Source organism: Solanum verrucosum, unplaced genomic scaffold (assembly GCF_900185275.1).
Source record: "Solanum verrucosum unplaced genomic scaffold, falcon-dt-bn FXZP01000307.1, whole genome shotgun sequence".
NCBI classification, from domain to species: Eukaryota; Viridiplantae; Streptophyta; class Magnoliopsida; order Solanales; family Solanaceae; genus Solanum; species Solanum verrucosum.
In genome coordinates, this window is record NW_026020264.1 from 2,318,097 (window position 1) to 2,330,809 (window position 12,713).

The following is a 12,713-nucleotide window of genomic DNA, read 5'->3' on the forward strand; positions in this document are numbered from 1 at the left end:
CGGTTAGTAAGACTAAAAGCATTTATATCTTGTGATTCGTTGAAGTTTATGAATGGTGGTGTCCAGTAAGAAATAAAACATTTTTGTGTTTTTTCAGTCTATAAGAGAAGTTACTCAAAGTCAGGTAGTCATTATGTCTAACAAGACGATCTGAGAAGTGCAAACCATCTTCATTGGTTCCAAAGCATCCATCTCTTCAAAGTTGTATGCAGACAAATCCAGTCCTTTACAAATTTCACTATACTGTAAGTTGCTATGGGTTAATTCTCAACTTTCTTGAACAATTATTCACAAATTTATAATTTGACATGTGTCATCCCAAGTCCCACAGTCTCATCTAAGGTAAATGTAGCCACAGGCCAGTTTGAGAAAAGTGAAGCAAGTTAATCAAGCTTGATCTCAATTGACCAGTAAACACTCCAACTTAGAGGATGCACAACTCAAATCCACTGTGTCAATTGAGGTGTCTAGATGTGCATTTTCAAAGTTGGAGTGCTTACTTGCCAGTTGAGGCCAAGTTTGAGTGTCTGTTTATGTATTATGGCTAATGTTAACCATCCAACAGCTTAGGAAAATTGGCGGATATTGCAGAAAAAGCAAAGGACAAAATGTAAAACATCACTGGAAATAAACATGCTCTATGTGATAATTATTTTCTGTAACCAGCTTAATGGGGATATTTCATAAGAGGATTACCAAATGTTAACCATCAAATTTAAAAAATTCATACCGTTGTGGAATATGAAGCAGTTAGGAAGCTCGAACCACTTGATTAGGGATTCATTCTTTGCGTAGCGTGGAAGAACTCCAAAACGAGCCTTCTTTGTGGGGTCAAAGCTGTATGCCAGCTGTTTCTTTTTCACCATTTCCTAAAAATTACATAGAAGCTCATTAATCATCTGAACTCACTTTCATGATTAATTGTGAAAACAAGCATGAGAGAACTTTCAAGCGGTTGATTGAGCCAAGCAATTTAACTGCCAATCACCTGTCAACGCATCAAGTGTAAACATGCAGACAACATGTAGTTATCCTTATGCATATGGATAGCACATCTCAAAGTTGATCTGATGAATACTGGACTTAAAGGAACCATAGATTATTCGTTAGGCACTTGAAGAGAAGAGTTGAATACCCAAGTTTATTGCATTCACGTTTAACTTTACATCATCCAACAAGTAATAAGAAATACTCCATTCATTATTTCACATTTAGTGTCTAATTTTCTAAATGTTGGCTTCATCTAATTGATCTCCACCTCATAGACTGCAATGTGTTATTCTTTTACAATATAGATAAAGAGTATAATTTGAAGGAGCCACTTCCGCACTCTTTAGCAGCAAAATGAACAAATAAGAAGTCAGCTGATTCCAATATGGCTCCACTGATCTTAGATGTATAAGTATTTTAAACATCCAGTCACGTAATTGTACTTTGTACACCAGAATTTACTTACAATCCCAAGAAATTCAAAATCATTTAGCCCCATTTTTCCATTACTTTACTTAACACCTTTGCTTATAAGACAACGGCACTGTCTCCAAGAACTCAAATTTATGAAGAAGACGATGCTACTTCACTAATTTGGTTTTGATACGTCGTCTAGCACTGTGCATCAGTTTTACACACTTAAAATTATTTCGAATGCATCTCCTAGCACACTCCAATAAGGCAACAGTTTGAAACTTCCTTCTACAAGTTCCATGTTCAAGACAAAGACCGAAAACAGGATTCCAAACTATAGAGCCAAAAGATAGCTGATAACTCAAAGAGGAAAAGAGAATCTTTTATACAAGACAGAAGTTTCTCTTCCAGAATAGCTTCTGTCGTAGTCATTAGGAGAGGAAATCCAAAACTCTTCAAAGAATAAATTAATTGAATTTATTTTTGTAAAGGAGGCATACCTTTGGTCTGAAGTACAATGGAAGATCCATCATAATTGCATAATTTTCAGTAATAGCAAAATCGTGCATCATAACAGATGCTGGTATCGTTATTGGAACTGGATCTTGCATGACACCATCCTTGGATATGACTCTATATGTAGCGAAAGGTGGTGTCTGTGAGTAGCCAAAGGTAAACATTTCCCCTGCATGCAAATATTTTCAAGTCAAAATTTTTACTTGCAAAACAATATACGATTTAATAAATCATCATATCTTTTAACTCCCCAGCTTTATTTTAGATCCATATTTGGCTTTTGTTGTACATTTGAACAAAATGCACCTGGACACCTAAGTTCTTACCCAAATAAAGGCTACATAACTTGAACCGAGCCAACCTTAGTTTCAAGATTCTTGTGATCTCCACTACAAATTAGTTAAGTGTACTTCCATAATATGGTAGTTGGTAGAAACAGGAATTTCAAAGGCTTTTATATCTCCATTCAAGTAATGACCTATATGGCAATCGGAAAGTTAGGGTCTGAAATGGGAGGAGAACCCTGTTCATTTAAGAAACAACTCGGAGAATTTTGCAACTAAAGGAAAGGATACAAGGAAGTGATGAGCTGATAGCCACAGTATGAATGTTCCTTATAAAAGTTTAGGTAGCATTATTAATGAACAAAGGACTGGAACCAATAAAGCATGTCACATTTATTTCCATCATTAGTAGCAGATTCACACGACTGTTCTCTTACCAGTTACAGGGTCAACCTTCGGGTGAGCAGTAAAGGGATGTTGCAACCTTTTATCATAATCCAGCATGCCAAGCGTTTGCAGATCTCCATCCTCCAGAATTTTAACTACATCTGTGAACAGAATTTTCATTTTGTCAATATGAGAAGGAAAAAACAGTATACCAATATTTGGGTCCTTCAGTTGCACACAGTCAAAAACTTCAACAACAAATAGCAATGTTGCCAAAAATCAATCAAATGGCTGTTTGGCAGCTTGAATACATCTAAAATGATATCCAGGGAATTAAGAAGTTACAGTCTGACAGAATAAACCAAAGAAAGTAATTAACTGTAAGATGTCAAAGAACCTTAACAAGTTATTCGGGCAAGCAAGCATTTAGATGATAGATAGCTAAAGTTTTTCAGTTAATAGATCAAATGGTGAAGTGACTTACATGGTTTATCACCCTCATGAAGTGCCAAAAGCTTCCCGTGGTGATATATCATAGCTGTATTAGCTAAAAGAAGGTAAAAAAAAAGTTGTTTCCTCTCTGTAAGTCTTGGGAAGGTATACAAAACACACGTATATGCATATCATTCTCAAGAGATTTAGTTCCTATCACAACAAAGTTGTTGCAAAGGTACCATCAAGATAAAAACATCATACATCCTCAAACCTTTCTGTCCTACCTGTGCCATTTCCATAGGAAGTGTCCAAAACTTTCAGCTTTTCCCTGAGCATGTAAATATATACTGAGAACAACCCGAACAGCCCTTTAAGATCTCCAATCTGCAAATACAATAGTAAAGACTAAATAATATACAAAGGAATGGCTCCTTGACACAGTAATGCCATTAAGTTGAGGACTACAAAATTAATGGCTTAACATTTAATAAGAATGCATCTAATATCTGAAAGTAGCTAGCTATGAGGTGAATCCGGGTAAGTGATTGGATATTTAGAACCATTCTGTAATGTTTTACCACTCATAACAACAGGTTCAAATAAGAACAAGTAGACCAAGAAATATGAGTAGGTCACCCAATATGTTGTCAAAGGTGTGCCTAAAGCGAGGCTCAAACTCCTCGCTTGATGTACGCCTCAGTGTCATCATCAAGGCTCTAAGACAGATTGTTCCTTGCGAATGAGCATTCTTTGCTTAGGAAACACTAAATTATAGATATTTCATTTTATCGTAAAAAAAATTAATTTCTTTGTCTATATATTTGTTATTCATGCTTATAATTATTAGTCTTGGACTAAACATGTAAATATGTATTTTTTTCTCCATTTGCACCATTTTTAATTGAAGTCCACTCTTTATTTGCACTTATTACTCCAATGAACCTTAGAGCTTTTTTTTGCGTCCCGCTTTTGATAACACTGGTATAATGTGAAGACAGAACGGTAATAGTTGTTTCTTTCCAGTCAATCTGTAACACCCCGTATTCGAAACAGACGAAAATGCAGATTTTGAGAAGTTGCAGGTGCAACTTACGGTCACCATCCACGGACCGTAGGTCAGACCACGGCCCGTGCTGGTGGTCCGTGGTTCGCCACTGCAACCTCTCCCCAGCCAGCTCAAAAAATTGGTTAAGTCTCGACTCACGGACAGACCCACGGTCCGTAGATCAGACCACGGTCCGTGGTCTGTGTCCGTGGATCAAGACCTCTTTTACCAGCCTCTGACACAAACTACGGTCGACCAGCACGGACCGTCATTCGATCCACGGTCCGTAGGTCTGACCGTAGATCGAAGGATAGCAGCCAGTTAGCTGAAAATTCTGATGGGTCAACTTCAGATGGTCATAACTTTTAGCACAAAATGAATTATGTGTCCCATGACCTATGGTTAGATAGATAATTGAATTACCTTTCCAACTCCACCGAGTTTGCTAAATTCCGACCTCCGAGTAAAAAGTTATGCCCGTTTTAGTGAAGACCTGTCGGGCAGACTCGAACTACGGACCCAATCTACGGACCGTAGATTGACCTACGGCCCGTAGGTCCAAACCGTCGGTCACTCCGACAGCAGTTAATTCAGGGGTCTTTTGGTCTTTTCCTATTTCGTTTAACCCCTAAGATACGTCGTTTAGACCCTAAATCATGAGGTTTTAATTAGTTTAAGCCTAGAAACATAACTAGAACTTACCTAAGTCAAATCATTAATCAAACTTAGAAGAATTAGAACGCTAAAAGGAGAAAAGAGGTCAAGAACCCTAGTTCAAGAACGCAGCAAGGTTCCATCAGTTCCAGCCCCGAAATCAAAAGATTTCTCCGTGGAATTCATCGCCAGGTATGTGGGATTTCACTAATGGGTTCCTTTCGCCCATTAGGTCCCTAGAATTCAGTCAGATTCTTGATTCCATGATTATGAACAGACCTAGGGTTTCTAGAATTATAGCAGATCATCATGAATTAGTTATTTAAATGTTCCAAATCAGATTATCATGTTATTGCTCAGTTTATCGCATGAATTTCAGAACCCTAGCTATGTATTTCTTTAGTTCTTGAATTACACATGCTAGGTCAGATATTTCAGTATTCAGTTTTACATGCCTCAGTTTATGAATGCATCATTATCAGATTAATTGTTGCATTCTCAATTTACATGTTCAGTTCGAGCTATCCAGTATTTACAGAAATTCAGTCATAACCAGTTAACTACTTAATTCATTGGGAGTAGCATAATACCGAGTTGGACTAGGGTTTCAGCGTACCCATATAGTCCCAGAACTACGAGCCACGTAGGTGTAAGTCCCCTCTGTGGGCAACATCAGTTTAGTGATCACGCCAGCATGCCTCTATACCTCTGGCAGGGTATATTGGGTCCTCTCGATGGGGCGTATACATCGGACTCCACATTTAGCTCATGTGGTTTTATGTCGGTTATTAGTAGCTCCCATAGTTCAGTCAGACTCTATTGCATTGACCATATTTCAGTACAGTCAGTATTCAGTCTCAGCATGTTATAAATTTGGTCATTGCATCAGTTAGCTCAGTATTCAGTATTTTCAGTATCTATATTATGTTCAGATTATTTCATTGTTTTATTGCTTTGTTCAGTTATATGTTCTTTCAGCTTTACTCTATCCTGCATGCTCAGTACCTTTCAAGTACTGACGCATATGTGCGCTACATCTTCTCGTGATGTAGGTTCAGGTTCTAGCATCCAGATCGCGCTTAGATCGATTCCCGATCTTCAGTTCAGCAGAATCAGTTGGTGAGTCCTCATTCTTCGGGAACAATAGTCATGAGTTTCTTTCAGTATTTTAGTCCTTTAGTTTCAGTTTTGCTAGACTTAGCTGGGGCCTGTCCCAGCATTTCTAGTCAGTTTAGAGGCTTATTTCAGACATAGTTAGATTCAGCTTAGTGTTTTGAGTTTGATATTTCTTTTGTATTAAACTCTCAGATTTCATATATTCAGTTACAGTATATGGGTATTCCCCATCTTTTCAGATTTAGTTATGATTTAGCTTCCGCATCAGTTTATTTTCTTTAGTATGCTCATGATCATGCCAGCAGGGTTAGCTTGGGATCACTTGTGGTCCTAGGTCCCGTGTCCGCGTCTCGGGGGTAGCTCGGGGCGTGACACAATCCATCTCCTAAGCTGAGTACACAAATGATGATCCCTTTATCTGGGAGAGCAATCAAAATAATCATCAAATTTTGACCAGCTTCTCTTCCCCCAATGCTCCTACTTTGCTTTCTGATCATCTAACAGGAACTTATTGGGCAAAAAAATTGCTTTCTAAACTTGAAACATCAATAAAACACAACAATCGCTGATACTCACCAACCTAAAACCTTACAAAATAGGTGGAGTATACTAAGACATTAATAAACCCCTCTGGTAGCCTATACATAAACCATATGGGATGATTATATAACTCAACAGAAGCCACTGAGTACTTGAAGATTATTTGTTCTCTCACATTCAGAACAAAGAATTGGAGACAACTAATTAACATGGGGAGGTTAACTCTAACAGGAAACAGGAGCAAAAAATGCAATAATTTTGAGGTCCTAGTAAGCTACCAGATAACAAAGATTAGCCAAATAAAAATGCAATAAAATAATCGCATAGTACAGGACCGGAGACTGGCAAAGCATTTTTTTCAGCTAAATGTGTGCTCGAAATAAAGGAAAAAGTAGATGACCACACTCGAACCAAAGCATTGTTTACCACAGGCAACTGAGGGCTTCCTTTTATCCCTTCATTTCCTTACTTTTGGGAATGGTCATTATATGATAAAGATGAGGATAGCAAATTACGTCATACAACAACAGAACACCACATGTTAATATTTCAAATACTCAGTGAACAATTTATGCTAGTTTTCTAGATAATACAAGAGCACGCTCAATGTCTTCTTAAAAAAGACAGACAGAAGATCACATTAAGCTCAAAACACCTCAAATAGTTTATTGTTTGAATTTCCATACAATAAAAGATTGACAAGACAAAGAAATCTGAGAGTAAGAACTTTAAAACAAATGGTCACCTTCATAAACTTAGCTCCTCCAAAGAACTCTTCTTGCTTAAGACGTGATGTCCTCACAAAACGTGAGACATATGTTGCTTTTCCATCCTTAATTTGCAAGCCATGAATCATGCTGAAGGAAAAACAAAGTTAACTAAGGTAGTAGTTTTCGCTGATGTCAGACAATAACGGATTTTTACCTTCACATTCACATATGCTCCTCTACCTATCAAAAGCAGCATGAAACGTAGAAATGTAGATACACCAAATGATTTTGTTGTCATTGTTAAAAGGCAAATAAGAAAAGTTAACTAATAAAGCATGACTGATCACTTAATGCTGCACCATAAGACGATTCACAAAATAAGTCGTTTGCGTGGTGTGCTGTCTCTTAACTATCAGACAGTAGATAGACAAGAAAATGAACAAATTAAAGTTGGCCCTGATATTAAGAAATGTCCCAATCATCAATTATTTTTACTCTGAATATGTAGATACAAGCATATCCATATGTACCAAATCTGAATTGGTCAACTAACATAGTAAAATTGAGTTATAAGTTTAAAGAGACACATAAGGTTGACAAGCCATAGGAAGTGATCAGTTAAGAAACGAGTACAACAGCATGAGTGTTCTCTTCAAACATTAAAAGATTATCACGTGTCAATTCCTAGCCTCATAATCTAAACCAGATAGTCGATTAATCACATGAAATGCAATAATCTAATCCAGTTTCAGCAAAACGAAGACACCGTTATAGCTCAAAATGAGTGAAAGAGTTTAACACTAGTGGCACTTCTTTTCAAAATAATTCTGGCAAATTTGATGTTTACTCTAAATTGAAAAGTCAAGACTGCAAGAGACGTACCCATCTCCATCAAACCTGCATAGAGCGGAAGTAAGGCTGAGTTTAATACTGACAATTCTAAACATAATCTCTTTATTAACAAAGAATGAACAAGAATGATGAATGTTTTTTGTTATGTAATCTCAGGGATTGTATTTGTTTTGGTGTAGGAAAGGGGAAGAATTGAAGGAACGATAATAGTCAGGGATAAAAATAGGTTATGAAGAGAAGAAAATACCAATGATATCCAGCAACTGGAGCAAATTTAGGATTTGGACCAACCCTAACAAACTCACCATTCAGGCATTCCTGTCATACAAAGTTCATAATGGATCATTAGATATCTTCGAAGACAACTAGACGAAGTGATCATAAAAGGCAGACCTTAATTAAAAACTTAAGTTACATCCGATATGTTCTCCTTTATACTAAAGATTAAGGAAACAATGGAAAATGAATATGTTCCATCACCAATCAGTTCCCATGCAGCAAACATTAAAGTATTATGGGGACAAAAGGAAGTCAAGAAAAAACAGCAAGAACAAACTATCAAATGATTAGTATTTTTATGAAATTTGCTTGTTTGTTAATCATCTAACATTTCCTTCCTCAGGGAAGATCAATATCAATTGATTCATTGGTACAGCTAAAGTTATTGCCCTCTCCCGTACTTACAACAAAATTCAGTCCCAAACTATGCATATAACCCAGTCTATTACACTCATATACGTTAACTTCAACAAGCATATTGTTCTAACTGGTTAAAGCATATTTGGTCTCAATTTGAGAACAATTAACTTCAATCCTCATTTTCCCTTACAAGTATTTATAGTCACACAAATATTTTGACATATAGGGAGTTTTTGTAAAGATGGATCTTGGGCCTAACTCAACCTCAAAAGTTAACTTATGAAGGGAGGATTGTTCAAGTCCATATAAGGAGACCAAATTCCCATTCCTTTTCAGATGTGGGAATTCTTAATACAAGTATTTATAATCACACAAATATTTTGACATGCTTAAATGCCACAAATTTCAAAAGTTGCATAACATAGAAAAATAAAATAGGGAGTTTTTGTAAAGATGGATCTAGGGCTTAACTCAACCTCAAAAGCTAGCTTATGGGAATTCTTAACACTCCCCCACATGTTCTTAACACTCCCCACATGCACAGACTCGTTAACTGGAGCGTGGACACTATAATATGGGGGCCCAACATCGGTGAACAAAGAAATTGGGATGTGTCTGGCTCTGATACCATGTAAAGTTGGATCTTGGTCCTAACTCAACCTCAAAAGCTAGCTTATGAAGGGCGGATTGTCCAAGTCCATATAATGAGACCAAATTCCCATCCCTTTTCCGATGTGGGAATTCTTAACAGTTTTACACCACAAGTTTCATTTCTTTATTATTAGCAAAAATAATAAAAAACACACCTAAATTATCAAAAAAAAATTGCGAGTTTCCTAGCTGAACTATCAAGCGTATATGTTTTCTATCTAAACTATCACCAACAATTTATCAAAACAAACTTTTATTCGAAAAAAAATTGAAGTGAACTGACCGGAAGATGGCCTATAACGGGAAGGTCTTTAAGTGGAGGAGTTTCATCAGTAGGTGCAAAATTTCCCTGAAGAAAGGGGAGTGGCTTGGTAGAATCGTTCATCAATTTGATAATCGCCCATTCTACCCAGGCTATCGCTTTTGCAGCGACTCCATTTTGTGGCTTTGGATCAACCACCACTACTCCTCCTTCAATTCTCGCCACTCCATTTTCTTCTTTCATCCCCATTTTCTCTCTCTTTCTCTCTACATCATTTTTTTTGTGCTTACTATATAAAGGGACAGGGGAGAATAGTAGTGCATGGCTTGTTGCTCCTACACTCTTTATCTTTTTTTTATAATTGGATAAGATAAATACTTGCTCCAATTTGTTATATTTGAACTTGATATATCCATTAAGAAAATAATAATTATTTTATCACATTATTTTTATTAATTGATATTTGAAAATGATTTAAAGAATAAGTAATTAATGTTAAAAGTAAAACATGGAAAAAAAATTAATATGTTAAGAGTGAAAATATATTATCGAAATAGTGGATAGATTAAAATAAATTGAGGAAGTATTATTCAGGACAAGTTAGATAATAATCGGAAATGAGACTCCAATTTCAATAGAAGAAAATAATTTTTTACAATGTATAGGGAAAAAAATTAAAGATGTTTTACATGTAAAATAAAAAAATATATACAAAAATTAATATTTCTTATAAAAAATATAAATCCAAAAATATTTATAAAACGGTAGAAAACCATTCCCTCTCGACATTAACTTATAGGTTCAAAAATTTATAGACTTTAATTTAATTTTGTTAAGTAATTCACTTAAATAAGTATTATTTTAAGACGTAATAATTCTAGGGATTAAAGCATAAGAAACTCCTTGAACTATGGTAAAATTGTCATACATCAGTTACATCTCTAAATTATGCGATGCTCTATATTTATTTTTATATATACTATCTCCGTTTATATATTTTTCCTTTTCTAGAGTTAAATTATAAAAATATTGACTAACATTTTATAATTATTTTTTCATTATATTCATATGCCAAAAATTACAATTCATAGTACTTTTCGTATAGGTTTTAAATATCTAATTAATATAATCTAATTTATTTTTAAAAGTTAATCAAATTGATTTTCAAAAAACGAATAATAAAAGTGGACAGACTCGTGAACTAATCATGTGAGGAATTTTATTATCCCTGGTATCATGGAGATACTGCTGTAAGTTCTGCCACGTGTCGATATTTGATGGAATTCGGGAAGAGTGACGTGTCGGTTTATATCACCATTATTTTAGCTTTTCTTTTCTTTGTTTTATTCTTAATATAATTACTCCCTCCATTCCCTTGATTTTCTAGCTTTTGTAGTTTGTTTCAAAATAAATTACACTACTTTTTAAGAAACTAAAATAATAATCAAAATTAAGCTTACTAATGAGTAATGAGTGTTGAATCTATTTCTAATTAATCTTTTAAAACTTCTTTACAATTCCTTTTTCTTCTTTTTCTTTTTTTGTAAAAAAAATTATTGGTCTCAAATAGAGTATAAAATTTCATTTATCCAGGATTGAATAAACTAATTTTTAAAATAAGAAGATCCAATTTAATACTATTCAGAGTGAAAAAAAGATATAATTATTTTCTTATTTTGAACTAATAAGGCCTTTATATACCATTATTCTTCCACAATTTAAAGATTTTATTTTAGATTTCTCTACAATTAATTATTGAGTTTAGTCCAGGCTCCAGCTATTTCCAAAAATTAAGAATTGTTGGCTTTTTTTTATGGCCACATACTCGCTTGGTGAAGTTACATCTTTTTGTTACCATATAAAAATAAGGGAAAATAGTCGAATATATCCTTGAATTGATTTATTCAAAATGAGTTAGTAAAAAATTGTCTTTCATTAAGTGTTTGGTTCAAAAATGTACTCATCATTTAGTTTTTGACTCAAACATGTCCTCCAACTAATAAAATAACTGAAACATATCATTCTTACTAACGGTTGCTTCAAAACAAAACAAAAATTAATTCAATTTTGCTCTTGAATTATTCAAAATAATTTTTTTTTACATTTTTTAACAGTGAAAAAAATTTATCAAACTCAATACATGTCAACTACTTTAAATTAACTAACTCAAACAATCTATACAACATTAACGATATTGTAAAAAAAAAAAAAAAATTCTACCACAATCACCTTGATGAAATAGCTACAAGTAACTATTCACGAAAGGTGAATTGATGAAATTATTAGTAATACAAAGTATAAGAGGTGCAAACCACATACTAAAACATTAAAAATAAGTGTGCTTTAAATTTTAATATGTTAAGGATACATTACTAAAACAAAAATTATTTATACTGTATCAAACTATCGTTGTATATAAGTTAAAATACAGATAGAGAAAATGTAAATGAGGGGAAGTAATAGCTACTTACAGGCAAGTAGCCTTTGACTGGAAGGTCCTTACAAGGAGGTGTTTCTTCATGAATAGGTGCAAAGTTACCAGACAAAAAAGGGCAATTAGGGGCATTGCTTTTGTACATTAATTTGACAATTACTTTCTCTAACCAATCAATGGCTTTTCCTCCAAATTTCTTGTTGGGCTTTGGTTTCACCACAACCCAAACCCCCTCCTCATTTCTCTCCATTGTTACCACTTCTTTTGTTTCCCCCATAAAGAAATATGTTCAAATATAAATCTATCTCAAGTGTGTGTTTGTTGTATATGTTATGTGCTCTCATTTGTTTTCCTTCCTTTTTGTGTCTCACATTTTTTTTGGTTTCTCCACCTTGTTATCTTTTCTTTTACTTTATTTTAAATTTACATAAATTTCATAGTGTTAAGAGCTTATTACATTATTTTTTTTATTTTTTTTTCAAATTACAAAAAATTCTTAAAATTTATGGATTTCGGATACATCACTAGACTTCCGGATATATCACTGGACTTCCAGATACATTACTGGACATTCGGATACATCGATAAGGATGTCCGAGAGGGGAGGGATGTATTATAGAGACGGATAATCAAAATATAAAGTTTATAGATTTTTACAATAAACTCAAATTAATATACAATAATTGAGTGTATGGTAAAATACTTATACATATAGAGGACGTGATCAAAAACTACTTATTTCATGTGAATTCACTTGTAATATAATGATTTGCTAGATCTATTT

The 12,713-nt window shown here is 34.4% G+C and overlaps 1 protein-coding gene across 3 annotated transcripts in view; it reads right to left on the reverse strand.

The window, feature by feature from the left end:
* LOC125833637 (carotenoid 9,10(9',10')-cleavage dioxygenase 1-like) overlaps positions 1-12,243 on the reverse strand; it is a 40,220-nt gene extending 27,977 nt beyond the window's left edge. The window contains exons 1-9 of one of the 3 annotated variants that reach the window (XM_049512802.1): positions 11,967-12,213; positions 8,191-8,261; positions 7,974-7,988; positions 7,127-7,238; positions 3,311-3,410; positions 3,076-3,138; positions 2,642-2,752; positions 1,905-2,089; positions 731-869 (exon numbers count right to left, since the gene is read on the reverse strand). In XM_049512802.1, coding sequence (XP_049368759.1) covers positions 731-869; positions 1,905-2,089; positions 2,642-2,752; positions 3,076-3,138; positions 3,311-3,410; positions 7,127-7,238; positions 7,974-7,988; positions 8,191-8,261; positions 11,967-12,206 — 1,036 coding nt within the window. In that variant the 5' untranslated portion in view covers positions 12,207-12,213. Of the gene's footprint in view, positions 1-730; positions 870-1,904; positions 2,090-2,641; positions 2,753-3,075; positions 3,139-3,310; positions 3,411-7,126; positions 7,239-7,973; positions 7,989-8,190; positions 8,262-9,516; positions 9,783-11,966 lie in introns of those variants that run through there. The other 2 variants (XM_049512803.1, XM_049512804.1) reach the window with 2 other exon arrangements.
* Positions 12,244-12,713: the final 470 nt, after the last annotated feature.